Source organism: Leptodactylus fuscus, chromosome 1, assembly GCF_031893055.1.
Source record: "Leptodactylus fuscus isolate aLepFus1 chromosome 1, aLepFus1.hap2, whole genome shotgun sequence".
Classification (NCBI taxonomy): domain Eukaryota; kingdom Metazoa; phylum Chordata; class Amphibia; order Anura; family Leptodactylidae; genus Leptodactylus; species Leptodactylus fuscus.
Window position 1 is genome coordinate 324,282,342 of NC_134265.1, and position 20,088 is coordinate 324,302,429.

The window sequence follows — 20,088 nt, forward strand, 5'->3', positions numbered from 1 at the left end:
ACCTTCTTATGTGTGTCTATAGCAGTAGGGGCCAGGGAGCAGAGAGGTAAGTACTGCACTCACACCCTCGCTAACTGCAACTTGTAGGCTGCAGGTCTAATGTGGACTGTGGCCTACAAGTTGGAACATGTTAGGGCATGCTCTACTAGTAACAGAGCTGGGGTTGGGGTTCCTATTCTCCTGCGGCAGAACTGAGGACAATCGGCTGTATTCTACCCTTGGGCATGACTACAACATAAATAAGGCATAAGCACTATACTATCTAAGAATGTGCAAAAGGTACAATTTTTGCATACACAGCTTGATAAATGCCCCTCACCATGAGTATGATACAGGTTGGGTGACTACTAGAAAGCGATCGCCTGCACATGGGCGAGAGCAGCTAAACAAAGCTTTCCATTTTTGGCACTGAATTTCTCCGTCAGTTTTCTTCCTTCAGGTATAAGAAGACCCCTGCCCTCCCACCACAAAACTCTCCGTATCTAAATAGCTTGTAAATGAGGCAATGATATATGCTTATTTCCTGCCTGCGCCTGATGGGAAGTTTTAATGAATGTCCATGTCAGACCGCTCCAGGAGAAATTTGCTCCGTGAAGCGATGGTTAGCTTATTTTATTGAGAACACCTGGCTGCATTCATTAACTAATGCGTTATCTGCGGTAATTACAATGGAGGCAATTATTTGTACACCCAATTCCTCGCCCCTCCGTAATGGCGGACGCTTAGCAATGTTTATTAACCATCTTCATCCTATGCATGAAAAATCACTTAAAGGGGTGGTAGGAGGTTATAAAATACATGGCTTCTATCTACCGATAACACTGCCATACGTATATATAGGCTCCGGTTACTAGCGCAGGATTCTCAAGTCATGTCCTATAGACATTAATGGGCTTATTCACGTGACCGTTGCCTTTAACAGTCCGACTGATCCGTTAAAGAGAACTTTTCATGTCCTCGGAGATGGCGGTATTATATACTGCTAGGAAACTAACAGTGCACTGTCTTTGGAGAATGACTAAAAGGAATTAAAAGTTTAAGATAGATTTTGGTGGTAATGGGTTTCCTAGACAACAGGGGAGACTTACGGTAGTCCAAGAATCCTCTGCTTCTTAACAGGAGCCGCTCCGAAGTCAGGCCGTAAGATGTAGGACTGACCTCTGGATGTAGAACTGGCCCCTGTGAGAAAACATCTGGCAATATTGGAAGGATCCAATCCAGTACGATACACTCCATATTCTCAAATGTATGGGGGGGATCTGTGCCCCTGGGGTGCAAGGCAGTCATGAAAAATGGACGTTTTTTGCAGCCTTTTTCACATTGGTTGTCTGAATGTAGGCTTAGGCTACCAATCCAGATAACCCTTTCACTATCCTAGATCGCCAAGGGTTTGAAGTTACAGAAAAATTAGTTTCATGCCCAAGGCCCAATTTTAGATCACATAGGATGCATGTTTAAAATTGGGAAACTGCCAATTTGGATTAAAGCAGGTTTTCCCATCTCAGTGTCTCAGCACACTGCCTGGAATGTCTGCTTCACATTTGTCTCCCCCCTCCAGCTGAACGGGACACAGAACACTTATGCAGATCAGATAATATGCAGATGCTTGTACAGAATGGACTCAGTGTTATCTGTGTCTTTACATAGAGAGATAACAGACTTGGCTTTATCAGCAAACTCCAATTAGCAGATAGTCCTGCTGACAAGAGCAGTTTAATATAGTATATGAACATAAATTCATAACAGTCGGTAAGCCATGTCATTTACTGGGATAAAAAGTAGCCTATGTGGTAATCCAGATTACAAACTATCTATGTGCCAAACTTCATCCAAATCTGTTCAGCCGTTTTTGAGTGATTGAGTAACAAACATCCAAACTTTCACATTTTTAATATTAGTAGGATTAGTAGGACAGGATATCATATTAGACGAAAACAATTGAACCTGTTGACATTGCACGGCAGCTTTCAATTCAACGTCCAATGTCCATTTACATGACCATTATTTAGACAGTCCGTTGTCACAGATTGTCCTATTTTTAGCCATATTCATGGATTCCTCCATACACTGAAATGTATGGGGAATCCGTGAAAATGGGTGCCCCTTGGGTGCAAGATAGCAGTAAAAAATGGCCGTTTTTCACCTCTTTCGTGTGGGATATACACAGCATTCACCCTGCTAAATTTCCAACTGGGAAACTTAGTCTTATGCCAGTAGACACTCTTTAAGTTTGTCACTTTTTCTTATATAGTAGCAAAATGTATAGAAATAAATTTACCAGTAAGGATCGGAAGAAAACAGCAAGACGATATTCAGGGCTGAACTTACCATCATTTCTTATGACCCAAAACACATTATGCAGGTCCTGTAGATCTAATGAGATGGCGTGCTATATTCAGGATGTGTATGTGCATATCTCATAGGACTGTTATTACCATAATGATGTGCATCTCAGATCTGATCCAGAACGTTCATCACATTTAGTTACAGTATCTGAAATCTCACACAATAGGATATAAAGGTATTAATTATAGAACGATAATATACTAAGAGCGCCACGATGATGGAGGGGTAGCAGCGGGAGAGGATGTCTTTAAGGGGGTTTAATGGGATAAGAATAAGAGCGCTTTTGGATTTTATGTACAGTGTTGTGCAAAAGTTTTAGACAGAGTAAAAAAAAGAAAGAAATTAGCGATAAAGTAAGAATGCCTTCAGAAACAGAAGGGTTAATGGTTTAGCTTTGTCATTTAACAGAATGACGTGAATAAAGTAAATAGAAATGTAAATCCCATTGATATTTGGTGTGACCCTTGCCCTTTGCCTTCCATCACTACTTCTTGGTACTTGCAGATAGAGATGAGCGAATTCGATCGAGTAGGTATTCGACATATTCAATTTCGATCGAATACCACACGGTATACACAGTAAAAATTTGTATCCCCTCCCACCTTCCCTGGCGCTTTTTTTTGCACCAATAACTGTGCAGGGGAGGGGGGACAGGGAGCAGGAAAACGTAGGCATCGAAAAAAAAAAAAATAGGAAAAAGTCATTGGCTGGCGAAATCAGATGACCTTGGATTTATAAGAATAGTATCAGCCATATTCCTGTCAGATGTGGTTTGGTGAGATAGGGAGAGACATTGTATTGTGGGTGATATTGAGTTTAGACACTGCTAGGCAGGAAAAGTGAATCAACAGATCTTTTCAGAGCTAAACTGCAGGAAGTGGATATATACTCAAACGTATATACAGTACACTCAACCTGCCAAAGCTTTACAATAGCCCTTTTTAGGGCTCAAATTCATTACAAATGTCCCATAGGGGCAAGAATAAAGCTTTGTACTGTCACCTGTACACATCTGACAATGCGTAAGGGTAGCACAAAGGGACGGGGACGAGGACGGGGAAATCCAGCTGGGGATCCAGGCTGCAGTAGATCAACTGCGGATCCAATTAGCTACTGGAGAGGGGCAGCCAGCAGTGCCACAACATCAAGCAGGGTGCAGGGTACCTCGCTGACGAAGCCCGAGCACCAGGAACCGATGTTACAGTGGATAGCGGATATTGTGGACCCGCAACCAGCATGTCCCATCCACAGTACTGACGAGACACAGTTCCATGTGTCTGTGCCAGCACACCAGTTCCTCGTCCTCCTCCAACAACATTAAAAATCATTTTAAAAAACCAATTAATGCTTTAGGGAAAATAATGTTTTAGGGCTCACCCCAAGGTTAAAGGCTCAACTCACCCCAAGGGCCTGAAGTTAAGTTTGGGAGGGCTCACCCCAAGGGCCTGAAAAGTCAATTTTTGTATGGCTCAGCTTAAGGGCCTCTAACCCAATTTGGAAGGGCTCACGTGAAGGGCCAGAAAAGTAATTTTTGGAGGTCTCACCACATCACACACATAAACAATGACAGTTAAGGGTGGGGACTGTTGGATTTCCCATTACCTATGCCATCTATGGTTGTCATGGGCAACATGATTTAAAGAGGTGCATGCTAAAGTTTCTTTAGCTTAAAATTTGTGTTTGGGGCCACACGGTGGCTCAGTGGTTAGCACTGCAGCCTTGCAGCGCTGGAGTCCTGGTGTTCAAATCCCGCCAAGGGCATAAAACCATCTGCAAGGAGTTTGTATGTTCTCCCCGTGTTTGCATGGATTTCCATCCCATATTCCAAAAAGTCATACTGATAGGGAACAATGTGCATTGTGAGCTCTATGTGGGGCTCACAATCTACATTAATTTAAAAAAAAAAAAAAAAAAAAAAATTGTGTTTGTCCATATGAATGAAGAGGAGAGAAGGTTTCCAGGTATTTTCCCACTTTCCATAGAGGTTCTATTGAGTGTGGAAAGTGTCTAGTTGTTAGGCAGTGATATTGGGGTAATCCTGGGACTTGGGTGTGTTAGATGCCCCCAGACATGCTTCCCCTGCTGTCCCAGTTGCATTCCAGAGGTGTTGGCATCATTTCCTGGGGTGTCATTGTGGACTTGGTGACCCTCCTTAGGCGAATAGTGGTTTCCCCTCAAACAAACTTTTTTTCCCTATAGATTATAATGGGATTCGATATTCAGTTGAATAGTCGAATATTGAGGGGCTACTCGAAACGAATAACGAATGTTGAATATTTCACTACTCGCTCATCTCTACTTGAAAACAGTTTTTGAAGGAACTCAGCAGGGAGGTTGTTCCCGCCATCTTGGAAAACAGATCTTCTGTGGATGTAGGCTTGCTCCAATCCTTCTAGCTTCATATAATCCCAGGCAGATTGGGCTGGAGGACTCCTCCTCTAAAGGGCAAAGGTCATACCAAATACTGATGGGATTTACATTTTGTTTAGTGACAAAAATATCTATGAACATTTCTGGTTCTGAAAGCACTTACATTGTTGCTTTTTTTTTTTTTCCCCCACACCTGCCTAGAACTTTTGATAGGACTGTATACAAAAATCTTAGGCGCAGTGAAGAACCCTTACTGTACAGCGAGTGGTTGTCATGTATATTATATCTAATGGTCAATCATGAGGTCACCATGAGGAGACAAAGGCACGTCTATAGTACTGCTATCACCTTAGTCAGTGATCTGCCATCTATATCCCTCCTGAGACAACCCCTTTAAGAGAATAACAAACAACAGACTGCGTGTAACTGCAACAATCATGTCAGGCTGGGTTCACATCAGCGTCGGTCTAAAGATCATAAATACGGATTAGAATATGTCACTGATTTCAAGGGGCTTTACAACCATCCTCCGTGTGTGTTCGGAGCATTTCTCTTGTGTATTCGCTCTTTTGAACCCAGACAAAAGTTGGAATTACAGGGCTTTTCTCTCCGCATGTTTCGTACCACATAGACCCCATTATAGTCTATGGGGTCCGCGGGTTTCCTTAGGTAACCACTTTTTTTTATGCGCACAGATTCCGAAACCCGAATACAGATGTAAATAGAGACTCAGAATTAATGAAAAAAAACAAAAAAAATGATCCGTTAAAAACGGAGGGTTTTTTTTTTAACAAAGCCCATTATAGTCACCAGTGGTGTACAATGTTTTAATGCTCCATGTGTTCGTTGTTCTGGTCCTCCAATGGACCATAACAATGGACACTCAGACACATATGTGAATACAGCATAACATCTGGTGGTATACATTAATACAGAGGATTATCAATAATTTATATAGAACGTAGGAACATTTGTAGGTACGCCTCTAGCTTTATGGGATTAAAGGGGTTGTCCATGATTTTTTTTTCAACTAATGTCCCATCTGATTGGTTGGAGGCTCAGACACGGATCAGCTGTTCATAGATATGTCCCGTCAATATAGAGTGTGAGCTGAGGAGCAGTAATGTTGCCTGGACATTATCCAGAACCATCTGCCTCCGACTCTGTGCACAGATAGTACACTGACCAAAAGAACCCTCGAACAGCTGATCCACGCAGGCGCTGGCTGTTGGCCCCCCCACTGATCAGATATTTACAGTCTATCCTACTAAAAACCCTTCTATGATACAAAGAATAACATAACAAAACTTCTTTTTTTTATATTTTTAAACTTTATAAAAATATGATTTTTAAAAAACCTGCAACATTTTACAAAGATTCGACTTTTTTGTAACCGCTGAATTAGGTCAAATAAAGACGAACGTGAACCAGAAATGAAGAGCGTTCAGTGGGCGTAAAAATAGGGCACTACAAGTTTCCAAGTCTAGTAACGCCAATGGCTTTAACAGTCGCTGCGAAGGTGGTTGTGGTGGATTGGACCGATGGTGCAATGGGGCAAGGTCTGAGCGGTCAGTCCAATATGATCACATGTGGGTGGCTTGGTCTATCAATGTGATACTACTGTTTGAAAGAGTTGTATCAGAAGGTGGTATTGGGGACGGGGGTACTGTCAAGTGCAAATAAAAAATGGGGGGAAAATCGGACATATTATTTCTTAATTTAGGATTGAGGAGTCCTTAAAATAACTAAACAAAAATTGCAATCACTGCTCCATGTCGTTTTCATTCTGCAGAGTCTTCATAGCGAGTCCCCATAGGCTCATACTAGAGAAGAACGGACCGTCGGACCCTCGGAATCCATTAGAAGACGTTCGGTTATTTAAGGGTTCATTACAATTACTCTCCAAAGTGACTAAAGAGGAGCGTATCATCGAAATGTCCGAGTGTAAACTCTCTTCCGTCACCGCCACCTCCACCTCTGTAAACGTATAAGCGCTCGCTGTTTCTGCCAAGTGAGGCTTGGCCATCTTGGTGCACTCGGCTGTCCTCTTCTCCTGGGCTGTAAGTTCATCCTGCATATTGCTGCCCCCCTCGTAGTCACTCAGTCCACTTTCCACCGAATGTCCTTGCTCTTGCATAAAAGGGGCTGGGATGTTAGGAGTTAATGAACCTGAATTCTGCGATTTTCCTGAGGACTCCACAGTGTTGGGGAACTCTTCAGGCCCATCCTCGGTGGGCTTGCAGTGCATGTTTTTATGCCGTCGCAGGACGGCGGAGCGAGAGAAGCTTTTATTACACACGTCGCAGGTGTATGGCTTCTCGCCTGTATGGGATCTCACGTGCCTGCGCAGATCTCCAGAGCCCGCAAACTTTTTACCTGGTGAAAAATTGGTATGGTTTTATTAGAATGTGATCACCATATCTGCTGCTCAAGGAAAAGATGGCGGAGGGATAGAAAACTAAAAACATACACGAAATATACTAATATGCACCTATACGTACTCGCTAGAAGGATTCCTTTACCTACCACCCACCTGTTTGCTTCTCTGGGTACCCGCATCTGACATTCAGATACATGTAGTGAAGGAGTCACAGGATGGACTTCCTGCTATATAATACACTGCCTCTATTCTACACAGGCTTGCCTTGTAACTGAGATTAGGAAAAGGGCATTGTACAGGACCAACCAAGACATGGTAGAGACGGTGGCTCAGTGGTTAGCACTGCAGCCTTGCAGCCCTGGAGTCCTGGTGTTCAAATCCCGCCAAGGGCAAAAAAAAACATCTGCAAGGAGTTTGTATGTTCTCCCCGTGTTTGCGTGGCTTTCCATCCCATATTCCAAAGACATGCTGATAGGAAATAATGTACATTGTGAGCTCTATGTGGGGCTCACAATTTACATTTAGAAAAAAAAAAAATCCCTGAATGGAAAAAAAATCAAGCGCTGGTGTGAAGCCAGCCCTAGAGGAAACTATATGGTTACTTTTAATGCATAATCCCATGTCTGTTAGGAGCCTCCATCTTGGATCCCCCATATTGGATAGGAATATTAGCACAGCATTTTTAGCAACACTTTTGTGGAACCGACTGCAAGTCAAAGGATTCAATCCCTCGATAGATCTGGAACTGCATCAGGGTTTGTAATAACAATGGGAACCACAACACAGGTGTGAACAGAGCCTAAAGGGGTTTTCCAGGCGTATAAGACTGATGACCTATCCTTTACACACTAACTACTTTTCTATACAGTTTCTATCTGTGGGGACCAAAAAAAAATAAAAAATTGGACAGACAGACCCATTATAATTAATAGAGCTAATCACATGCCTATTTTTTTTTTTTTGTTGGTTTTTTTTAACCCCTTAAGGCCATTTTTCGGTTTAGCATTTCCGCTTTTCCCTCCTCACATTTCAAGAGCCATAACTTTTTCAGTTCACAGAGTCACACGATGGCTTATTGTTTGCGGGACATATTGTACTTTGTAATGACGCCATTCAATATGCTGTGCAATGTACTGGGAAGCTGGAAAAAAAAAATTCAGAATGAGGTGCAATTGGGGAAAAATGTATTTGCAACATTTTCATATGGGTTTAATTTTTACAGCGTTCACTGTTTGGTACAAATGACATGTTACCTGTGTTCTACGTGTCAGTACGAACGCGGCGATACCAAATTTATATAGTATTTGAAATGTTTTGATACCTTTTAAAAAATGAAAAACTTTGCAAAATAGAAAAAAAATGTGTTGTCATGTTGTGACACCTGTAACTTTTTCATATTTCCATGTATGGAGCTGGTTGCTGTGTCTTTTTATGCGGGACAAGATGACGTTTCTATTGATACCATTTGGGGAAAGATCTGATGGTTTGATCACTCTTTATTCAATTTTTGATAGGAAGCAAAGTGTTGTAAAAAAACGCTATTTGGCTATTTTGATTTTTGACGCCGCTATGCCGTTCACCGTATGGGATAAATGTTTTAATATTTTAATAGTTCGGCCAGTTTGGAGCGCAGGGATACCTAATATGTTTGTGTTTACTTTTCTTTATTTACTTTTATATCTGATCCAGGGAAAGGGGGGTGATTTGAACTTTTGTATTTTTTAATTTTTTTTTATACTTTTAACAACTTTTTTTCCCTCTTCTTTTACATTTATGATCAGACCCCTTAGGTACCTTGAAACCTATGGGGGTCTGATCGCTCATACTATTCACTGCAATACTAAAGTATAGTGAATAGCAAAATGCCATCACTTCTATTAGACAGTGCCTCTTCAATAGGGCTTCCAGCTGTCATAGCAACCGATCGCCACCCTCCGGTGACGTTCAGGAGGGCGGCGATCGGTGAAAAACGGCGGCGTCCGTGCAATTTAGACACTGTGGTCCCGTTTGACGGCAGCATCTAAAGGGTTAACAGCAGCGATTGGTGCGGGCACCGACCACTGCTGTTAGCGGCGGGTTCTGGCTCTATTACATAGCTGGCATCCGCCCTATATGGAGAGAGCTCAGCTCCTGAGCTCTATCCATACATCCCCATGCGACTCTTGACGTAGTAGTAAGTCAAGGGTCCCTAAGGGGTTAAAGGGTTGCTTTTTAAAGGACTGAGAGGCATGGAAGAAGAAAAAAAATCACTATATTCTTCTTTTTTCTCTACTTGCTTTGGCCAGTCAAGTCTATGTTATCCGTGTTTTTTGTTTTTCAGGATGCAAAAAGCAAACAAAAACACATGGACCAAACATGAAATGCACAGAATGGTCTTGTATTCTACATAACAGATATCTAGTGTGAAAGAAGCCTTAGATAGGTCAGCAATTGAAAACACTTGCAGATCAGCTGTTTAAAGCTTCCACTTCACAGGCCATGAGATGTCAGGTTCATCAGTCAAATAGGCTGCTTAGAGCTCAGTCCCATTCAAACAAATGGGGTTGAGCTGCAATACCAAGTGCAGCCACTATACAATGTGCGGCGCTGTGCTTGGTTTTCAGTGAAGAAGCTGCAGCTCTCTCCGGTACCCCATGGTCTCCTCAAACAGCTGATCCCTGCTGATCTTTGATCAATGACCTATGCAAAGGGAAGGTCAACAATCTTGTAAACCTAGAAAATACCTATAAGATAAATGGTATAGTCATTAGATATGTTCTGAATATCTGATAATTCCCCCCATCAATAGTGATAACGGGCAGCACGGTGGCTCAGTGGTTAGCACTGCAGCCTTGCAGCGCTGGAGTCCTAGGTTCAAATCCTGGCAAGGGCAACATCTGCAAGGAATTTGTATGTTCTCCCCGTGTTTGCGTGGGTTTCCTCCGGGTACTCCGGTTTCCTCCCACACACCAAAGACATACTGATAGGGAATGTAGATTGTGAGCCCTATATGGGACAGTGACTGACAATATCTGTAAAGTACTGAAGAATATGATGGCGCTATATAAGTCAGCATAATAAATAATAATGGGAGTCCCATACGCTCCTTAGGATACGTCCATATGTACTTGAAAAAGATAAAATAAAATTGGTTGTAAAGTTTGATGCAAACTCCGAAACAAGACCCACATGGGAAATGTTTTGGTTGCTTTGCCATTAATTTCACACTGTACAGATGTAGCAGAGTTAACCTGAACCTCTGCAATGGGTTAAATTGCTGCAGCGTGATATCTTATCACAGAAGATAACAAAGATTAATGAAAATCCATTGGAAAAACATTTTTCAATGACTTCTCATTGCCCTTAGTTGTCTTCTGTGATCAGATATCACACTGCAGCAATTTAACCCATTGCAGAGGTTCGGGTTAACTCTGCTACATCTGTATAGTGTGACATTTGGGATGACTGTATGAAAGAATTCAAGCACTGCATTTTTTTTAGATTTGCTAACTCTGAAATGCCCTTCTGTCTGGGCGCCATCATTACCACATGTCAGGCAGCTGTATGGTCTCTCCCCCGTGTGCCGGATCCGGTGCTTTATTAGCTTGCGGGGCATATTAAAGGATTTCCCGCAGTCATCGCAGGTGTAGAATTTGTCAGCCGCATGAGTCTTCTCGTGCTCCTTCAAGTTGCTGACGTTGCTAAAACCTGGCAGAAATAAACCCAAGCCTTAGAAATGACTTCTGCTAGAAATATTAGTTGTTTTCATGGGTCTGTACTTCATTTACCTCGACCACAGATGTCGCACAAGTGAGGCTTCTCTCCCGTATGAATGACAATATGGCGCTGGACATCACCAGAAACGGCAAACCTAGAAGACAGGTATATATGAGCATGCAGCTTGTCTGTAGATATAGTGTGTACAGTACTGAGCATTGTTATATGCTGCGCTACTGCTCTATAAACCAATGATGAGACAGGGGGCGAGTCTCAGACTACCTCAGACCTCCTGTAAGCACTGCAGCTATAATCTATAGTCACCGATTGCAGATCTGTTCTAATGGAGCGGCGCTAAAATCTTCTGTGCTGACATCACAGACCATATTTACAGGACACTTGATAAAGACCCAGGTGTGGGCTTTATAGGGTGGCTAACAGATTGGACTGATTGTCTTCTTTGTAAGTAACCCCAAATGGGAGAAGGGGCTCCGATGTGCAGCTGAGGGAGTGGTTTTATCTGTAATGCTGTCACTAAACTTCATATACAATATATATACAGTATGTGTGTGTGTGTGTGTGTGTGTATATATATATATATATATATATATATACACACATTATATATTTATATATAATGAAGGCGCATTTCATAACTATATCAGAAGAAAAAAAAAAAAAAAAAAAGCACACATTCACCTACCTCTTACCACAAATCTCACATATATAAGGCTTTTCCCCGGAGTGCCGTCGTAGGTGAGTCTGAAGGTTTCCAGCCTGACAGAAAAGACAATGTAAGGAGCAGTAACCTAGAGAAGTGATATGGCTAAGTGACACACTCCCCCTGGTGGACATAATGTGCTCTAGCAGAACCTCATCTGTACGTCATATAGTGTACAAAATAACTCAATACGGACAAATAATAAAGGATATGCTAAGTTAAAGGGGGTTTCTCATCAAAGGATCATAGGATAGATCATAACTTGCAGAGCAGTCAGACCCTACCAATCAGGAGAACAGGGGACTTATGGCTTCCCTACTGAAAGGAGCAGTGATTTGGGCAGTTTTGTTCATTTCAATGAGAATGCTGGAGATAGCCAAAGTATAAAAGTCTCCCATGTTCCTGATCCTTGCAGTCTCAAGTGTCCTGCTGCGGACTGTGAAGGGTCCTGGGCTCTGTGCATTGAACGCTCTGCTCTTAAGTGACCACACTAGCGGTCTTGTGCTGTGATATACACTAAGTGTCAGATGAGACCAGGATTAAAAGTCTGTAGCTGGGGAGCGGCACTAGCTTAAAGGAGTTTTCTGGGATTTTAGTATTGATGATCTACCCTAAGGGTTGGATAGATCAGTAAGAGTAAAACACCTAGGACCCCCAAGGATCAGCTGATTGTAGGGGCTCTGCAGCAGTCTCAGGGCCAAGCTTTAATACCAGGCATACCCACTGGTAGTGAAAGGGCACGAGGCTCCACAACCAACCCTGAACACTGCAACTTCTTCTATCAGATGATTGGTGGGGCTTTACGAAGGGCAACGTGTTTGTGTTAAAAAATGATTGTGCCATATTCCTACATAGGTCTGTTCCTGATAACGGAGTCAATATATTGCCTATACTGTCTGTCCTCGCTCACATTGTGAAGCCTACAGTGACCCCAGGGGGATACAGAGACTTTGCTTCATGTTATTACCCATTACAGATGGTTGTTGTCATTTCTTTCCTAACTAGCCTGCAATGGCCTCATCGGGGACATTCAGGAAATCTTCTCCACGGCCTCCCAGCAATCGCTCTCTTTCCCCTTCAGTCCACCCTTAACACTGCCACTAAGTTAACCCATGCCTCCCCCTGTTTTTCATTAGCCTCTCCCCTCTACCAATCCCTACACTGGCTTCCCATCACTCAGCAAACAGCTGACATACACAACATGTCTCCTCCATACATCTCTGGCATAATCTCCTGCCACCTACCCAGACGTAACCTCTGATCCTATCAAGACCTCAGTCTTATCTGCTGTTCACACAACCACCTCCAAGACTTCTCCTGTGAATCCCCTATATTCTGAAACTCACCCCACAACACATAAACCTGCCCCCCACCATAACAAGTTTCAAGAGGACCCTGAAGACTCACCTCTTCAGGGAGGTCTACAACCTCCATAACACTACCGTCATCACACCACCATCTAAATAGCTTCTACCCTTCCTTACTATTCCTCTTCCCTCATAGATTGTAAGGCCTTGCAGGCAGGACCCTCAGTCTCACCATTTCAGGTCTTCTCCACACCGCCGTTCGGCTACAATCCCGTTTTTTCTCGGCATGTAAATTAGCTCTCTTGCAGCACTGGGGACGGTCCTCAGCGCTCAAACAGCACTGGGGGAGTCCCCAATGCTGCCAGAGAACTCTCTCCAGCGCCGCCTCCATCTTTGTCAGCTGCGTCCTCTTCAGCCTCTTCTTCCGGCGGTGGCTTGTACGTTCTAGGCCTTGGGCAGAGCAGACTGCGCATGCCCACAGGCCACAAGAAAATGGCCGCTTGCACAGTATTGTAAGGCAAGACATCCTTATGTTAAAAGAAACACCTTTTCTCACCACTGGAGTGCTGCAAATCTTACCTTGTAAAAGTGACCAGGTCAAGGTCTGGCTGGCTGGCACCTATTGCAATGAATTACAGATGACTGCTACTATTTTCTGGATTGGGCATGTAGACACAGACATAAGTGATAGGTATGGGCGCTGCCTATCCTATACATTTGTGATTAGGAGATGCATTACATTTTAGGCTCTACTGGTTTGGACTTTTAACGACAAATGTAAATTTTAAAATGTAAGTTTTGCTATATTTTACACTTGCATGAAGGTGCCTATGTGTATAAGGAGCTTGGTGACATTCTCAGGATGTGCTAGGCTTGTAGGGAGTAAAAATGAATAATGTGAGTCATGATGTGAACCTATTTCTGTGAATTACTGGGTAAATACATGTCAATGTCTCACCTGGGAGAAGTGCTTCCCGCAAACACTACATTCAAAGGGCTTCTCACCTGTAAAGAGATGGGTAAATAATCAGATCCACATAATATTAGGATGGCTTAAGTCTTACAGAGCAGGGCGACCCCCATAAGATGTCCATATGTACTAATAGGGCATGTAGACATGGGTTCACTTCATAAGTAAGAAACTGACCATAGAGCAAGGATCTGCAAAATACAATAGACTTTGGGAGCCACTTTGGCAACTTCAGGATCCACATTGACTTACGTGTGGACTTTGATTAAAACATTTTAAAAAGTCCATGAGTCCCACGTGAACTATCCTGTACACCGAATTAGTCAGATCTTCCTAACTCAATATATGGAATATCCGGAGTTCTGCAACACTGAATAAGGGGGCGATGTAAAGAACCATTACCTCACTATACCTGTATGAGAACGTTTGTGCAGCTCGAGATTACTGGGGTGCTTGAACCTCTTCCCACACACATCACATGAGCAATGCTTGGGGACAGGAGCGCTCTGATCTTCCAGATTAGGACTCTCAGCCCTCTCCATCTCAGTATTTTGGGGCACAGTCTCCAGCATTTCCCCATCTGCTTCTTTTTCTAAAAAGTTTTTGTCGGCGCTCTCCAGCTCCACATTGGGGAAAGAAGTCTCTTCTACGGCTTTGTGCAAGACTCCTATGGGTTCGGAAGACTCCTCAGCCACCTTCTGAGACCTGAGAAAGTTTAACTTCTTTAAATGAATAGCTTTCTTAAGACGCATCTCTTGAGGGAACTGTAATGGAGATGGCTCTGAGTCCTGGGAGGTAACAAAGGTTTGTGAGAACGCAGGTAAGGGCTCGAGGGGTAAGGAGTTCGATGGGGCCAAGATAGATTCAGAGCTGTTTAGGGTCCATGGCTGAGGTTCCATACTGGGCTCTGTACAGACACTGGATGTTGTCAGCTGCTCTGCTGCCTTGTCTGCCGTCTCCTTGTAAAAGAGCTTACTGTAAAAATCACGTAACTTATAAGGTTGCCCTAACTGCTTCAAGTGACTCTCCTTCAAGGAGGCAGGAGCGCTCTTGGGTGCCTCACTAGAAGGAGCAGTCACTTTATCAGTCTGGGCTGGTCTCTCATCTGACATGGGCTCCTCTAGCAGCGAAGTATTGAGATGTTCATTGGAAATCGGATTAGTAAATGTGGTGTAAGTGCCCTGGAGAGGTAGAGAATTAGTGCATGGCATGGAAGTGACCGCATCAACGTTTGTGGTCAGCTTTAAGAAGCTGTAACACATGTTCAAGACATTTTGGACCTGAAGACATTGCGCAATGTCCAACATAACCTGTATGTTATCATTGTTCAGGTCCAGGTGCGAGGTATACATGAAGTCCAAGATCTGACCAATGCCACCAATGTTCTTAATGTCCAAATGAAAGACGTCATTCTTCTGGTTGGAAGCATTCTGAAAGAGAGATCTGCAGGGGAGAGGTCAAATATGAGAGTTAGTACTTCTACTCTTAGGCTGGTCTTACACGACCGTATTGAATGTACGGTCCGCAAGTTGCTGATCAGACACCCGCAGAGTTCTATGGGCGAGTTCGTGCAGTGTTGTGAATTCACGGCCTTTACGGAACTTGGTTGCGGTCCGACACACCATGGATAAAATATCCTGGTGATGTAAGAAGCCGCACTGAATATAATGTGTCCGGAATTGAAAAACCTCAATTGCGAACTTACATTACGGCCGTGTAAGACCAGCCTTAATGTCATAAGATGAATAAAGAGAAGGACTCCAGGCCATGGCACAATAAGTTACTGAAATTTTAATAAGATATGATAACGCCTTCCTCTGGTATATGTTCAGTCACACATGGCCGCCATCAGCCCAACCTCATGACTACATCAGGCCATGCAGGAGGTATATGGTCAGGCCTCCAATAATGGTAAAAAGAAGGAGAATTTCTGAGATTCTGGTAAAACCATGTTTGGAAAAGAAAATCCCACAATCATTCCAGAAAAAAAAAATTATATATATATATACTGTAGGATACCGTTACCTGGACTTAAAAAGGCCAGAGCAGGACTTGGAGATCTGACAGTGTCCACCTAAAGGGAGTTCAGAGTCACACCCCCTGCTCCAGCTTGACACCTCCCACTTGACAGAGTCTAACTAGCATATTAAGAAACAAAGCTGCTCTGCACTGAAAGCTCAGGAGTGGTGTTGGCTAGAGAAAAAAAAAAAAACAACCAAGTGTGCCAGAATCAGTAGAGCAGCGACTATTAAAGAGCTGAAGTTGGTGATGAAAGGTCCTCATTAACCGTTCGGTCTGTAGATCTATAGATAATGCCCAGTAAAAATCTAAACAAATAAATACATTTCATAACCATTCCATAAATGATATCTTACCGAAAATACTGACTGAAAGCCGCGAGCACATTCTTATGAGCTTTAAAGCAGACGCCTTTCACCACCAGCATGCAGTCGCACAGCAGGCCTTGGATCCGTTGCTCGTGAAGCTGCTGTAGAAGGTGACAGCTGTGACTTGCCGTCGGGTCCATTCTTTATGACCATTTCAGTGCTGTAGAAATAATAAATGGCAGCTGCGTTACAATGTACAACCCTCATAATCCCACTAGTGTAACCAACACCTGCAGAAGCTGTAGTAAATGACATCATCCATTTTACATTATAAGTTCAGACATAAGATGAGAGGAGTGGGGGCTTCAGCTGCCTGTGGTTATTGCATTGTTAAATTCCCCACTGTTCCAGTACTGCCTCCCTGGTGGTCCCCGTCGGTACTGCAGTGATGACATTGTCTATATCGTTCACATGATCACTACAACCAGTGGCCTCAGTGATCACATGCTATACATAGTTCATCGCTGCGGCCACGGATTGGCTTTAGTAGGTACATGAATGATGTACATAATGTCATTGTTGCAGAACTGGTGGGGACGACCAAAGCGCCAGCGACATTTCATAAGTAAGATAAAATTCTAGAAGGTCGAACTGTAAAGCAAGCCAAGGGGTTGTTGAGTAATAGAAAACATGGCTGCATTCCGACAAAATCAGCACCATGCAGATACGTTATGTGTGGTACTGCAGCACAGTCCCATTCACGTCACTGCAATACCAGACACAGCCTATGCCTACGTGTGGTGCTGTTTCTAGAAGAAAGAAGCTCTGTTTTCCGATTACTGGATAGTCCATGTCAATAGGTGTCGGCTGACCACTCTTATTCCCTCTAATACATCAGATCCCATCACTATCCTTCTATAGCCATTTTTTCTGTAACTTTTTCTATTTTTCTGAGCTGATGAGGGCTTATTTTTTGCCACACGAACTATACTTCATAATGGTAAATTCTCATATTTCATACAATGTACTACGAAGCTGGAAAACATAATCAGAATAGAGTGACCAAGGTGCTGCCCCTGTACTCCAAGAAGAGTTTTGCATCGTCCATGGTGCACCCCTTTGATTAAGGAAAATTGGATCACATCTATGTCCAGCTTTCCAGCGTCGTCGTTTTATGAAAGGCTTACCACTATTGTAATGATAACTATCAGTAGGCTGCATCACGAGTCGTACAAGAGTATAAAGGTTCATTGTCCCATATAATAATGCAGTATTCAGATACACGTATATACCTCAGCACAGACGCCTACTATGTAAGGACAAAACTGACGAGAAAACATTTCATCCGGTCACAGACTACAGAGATCGGCGGCCTGCAGCGAGATGAAGCTGGCCTTGTACATAGGAAAGTGAGGGCTACAAATAAAGGAACATAGATGGGAATCACTATCATCCAGTCACTAATGGATAGTCTCAGATACCAGATATATAATCAGCTAATATCCACATAGGAAATAGGAGGCTCCTACCAAAGTCATCACAAGACATGGACTACACACAAACTTATCTGGACTCTCTTCAAGACATGGGGTGCAGTCAGGTCATAGCACCTTTCTGCCTTTGGTCACCACCCACTAAGCAAAAAAATGTACAGCCCACCGAACATCTCATTTGGCAGAGGCCACACGTTGCAGAAAAGCTGGGGGTTTTGTTGCAGATATTGCTGCTTTTAAGGCTAAGGCCCCACAGGCGTAATTGCAGCGCTAAAGCGCTGCGGAAAGAACCACTGCGTGATCGCATTGCGGTTCTTTCCGCAGCGCTTTTAACAGAAGGTTCATGGAGTTTTCCTTTGTGGACTTTCTCTTAACATTATATCTACAGGAAAGCCGCCGGTGTTTCCGTAGATATAATTGACATGCTGCGATTTGCAAAGCAACAGCTTTGCAAATTGCAACGTGTCCGCGCTGCGATTTCTTCCGCAAAGTAGGGATGGGATTCGCATGAATCCCATCCACTTTGCCTGCACTGTACAACGCCGCAATTTTTCCCGCAGCGTGTCCACTGTGCGCAAATCGTGGCGTTTACGTCCCGTGGAGCCCCGGCCTTAAAGAGCCAAAGCCAAGAGTCAGTTTTGAAGGAGGAAAAAGAACAAGAGCTTTCTTTGTACTTTCCACTCCTTTTGTAGCCACTCTTGGTTTTCGGTCAAAAAGATACAGCAAAATCAGCAATAATAAAAAACAAGTCTTTTATGTGTGGCTTCAGCTTAAAAGTTGATTTTCTCGACAGCAAGATTGCTCTAACTAACCAACCCTAAAACAGCATAGAAGAGGTTAATCAAACTATTGTAGTGGAGGTAGACTCCCTTTAATGCGTACATCCAGCTTAAGGCCCAGTTCACATCTGCATTCAGGTCATTCCGTTCCCCTATCTGCAAGCAGCACCTTTCTCTCCGCATTTTTTGAGCGGAAGCGACACGGATCCCATTATAGTCTAGGGGTCCACCAGTTTCCTAAGGTAAGCGCTTTTTTATGCAGATAGGTTTCTCCAAGCGGACTCCCTGAACGGAAACCCAAATGCAGATATGAACCGGGCCTTAAATGACTTCCAGAACTCTTATCAGTAGTATGCATGTTCAGTCTCACTCTTGTAAGTCAATAATTGTTTGGCTGGCACTATTGTCAGACATGTTTTCACTAAAGCAGCTAAGAACTTGTGGGCTCTCACTTGTCTCCTTTACAGTCTCCACACCTATGTGACACTCTGCCTGAGTATGACATACAGGAGAGGATCCCACAAGACCTGGCTAGGGACCATACCATCATTGGTGTTGGGATGCATTTGTATCATTTCCATCAGGACAAACCCTTACCATATGCCCTACTAGATACAAAGATGCCATACAGGGTGGTCCCTCCATAAGTCACACATGAGCGGCTATTTAAATGGATGCCATGCAATACTACATTTCCCCTACAAGGGGCACACAAGCATCATCCCCTTGGCAAAAACAGCCAGTGCTGGAGGACATGGGAGTCAGGCCTGCAGTGATCCGCTGATGGCAGCTGTTGTGCCCCATTGTGCGACATACTTGCCAACATTTGGCAAGGGACAAGAGTAGAATGGTAGGCAAACTTATTTGACTAAACTATGTCCTATTGGCGTGCCTACACCCCTTTACAGACATGCCATGCTCCCTTATTTGTGACGTGGGTACCCTCCTTTTTGGACAGTCCACAAAGTGCTCCAGCCATGTATAAAGACACTCGCCCGGCAAATACGGGGGCATTCTGCCGGGCCTTAGAGAGATGCCAAATCATCTTGGAGGTCACTTTTTTTTTAAGAAACTTCTCATAGCTTCCTGAAGAGTTAGCAAGTATCCTTAAAGGGGATATACAGAATTAGAAAAACATGGCTGCTTTCCTGTAGAAACAGCACCACCTCTGACCATGGGCTACGTCAGATATTGCAGCTCAGCTTTATTCAATCCACATATGCTGCAATACCTGATGCAACCCATGGGAAGGGGTGGCGCTGTTTCTGGAAGAAAGCAGCCTATTGGAGGATGCAGTCACATGATGAATGTACAGCACTTGACCATGACTGCATTAGGGGTAAGTTTACATTGCATTGGGTGGTGATCCCTTTAACTGATAGTTTTTAGTCATGTGACTACATCACCCAATGGATCTGGTCACTGGGCTGCAGTACTATGTTATAACATTGGATGGACGTCCACCAACATATACAGCCTGCCATGCCCTGCTGGGTGTAGTAGTTAAAGGGAGGCTTCACACCATCCTGATAATACTTATGTACCCTGCTGAGGGGGGGAAGGAGTGACATCAAAATACAGCAGGCTTACCAGCTACTCTGTATCTTCTGTCACCAAGTCGGCCCGCTCTGACGTCACCCCGTGCGACCAGTGATGAACGATACTTCCGCCCCCGGAGCGAAGCCGGTTTCGATTTGGA

At 43.6% G+C, this 20,088-nt stretch overlaps 1 protein-coding gene across 1 annotated transcript; it reads right to left on the minus strand.

The window, feature by feature from the left end:
* Window positions 1-6,080: 6,080 nt before the first annotated feature.
* Window positions 6,081-20,007, minus strand: ZBTB49 (zinc finger and BTB domain containing 49). Its single transcript, XM_075260212.1, has 8 exons — window positions 19,980-20,007; window positions 16,166-16,337; window positions 14,203-15,233; window positions 13,779-13,825; window positions 11,496-11,569; window positions 10,864-10,946; window positions 10,622-10,783; window positions 6,081-7,092 (listed from the first exon to the last, which is right to left on the minus strand). The coding sequence occupies exons 2-8, from the start codon at window positions 16,315-16,317 to the stop codon at window positions 6,479-6,481; spliced, it is 2,163 nt and encodes a 720-aa protein (XP_075116313.1). The 5' UTR covers window positions 16,318-16,337; window positions 19,980-20,007; the 3' UTR covers window positions 6,081-6,478.
* Between the last annotated feature and the right edge of the window lie 81 nt (window positions 20,008-20,088).

What these genes read in the sequence shown, in the direction of transcription:
- ZBTB49 (XM_075260212.1), bottom strand. Translation starts at nt 16,317, where the DNA reads ATGGACCCGACGGCAAGTCACAGCTGTCACCTTCTACAGCAGCTTCAC. An exon ending in GTGCGACATCTGTGGTCGAG is followed by an intron (nt 10,784 to 10,863) that starts GTAAATGAAGTA and finishes TATTTCTGCCAG; the next exon opens with GTTTTAGCAACGTCAGCAAC. An exon ending in ATACAGCTGCCTGACATGTG is followed by an intron (nt 7,093 to 10,621) that starts GTAATGATGGCG and finishes ATTTTTCACCAG; the next exon opens with GTAAAAAGTTTGCGGGCTCT.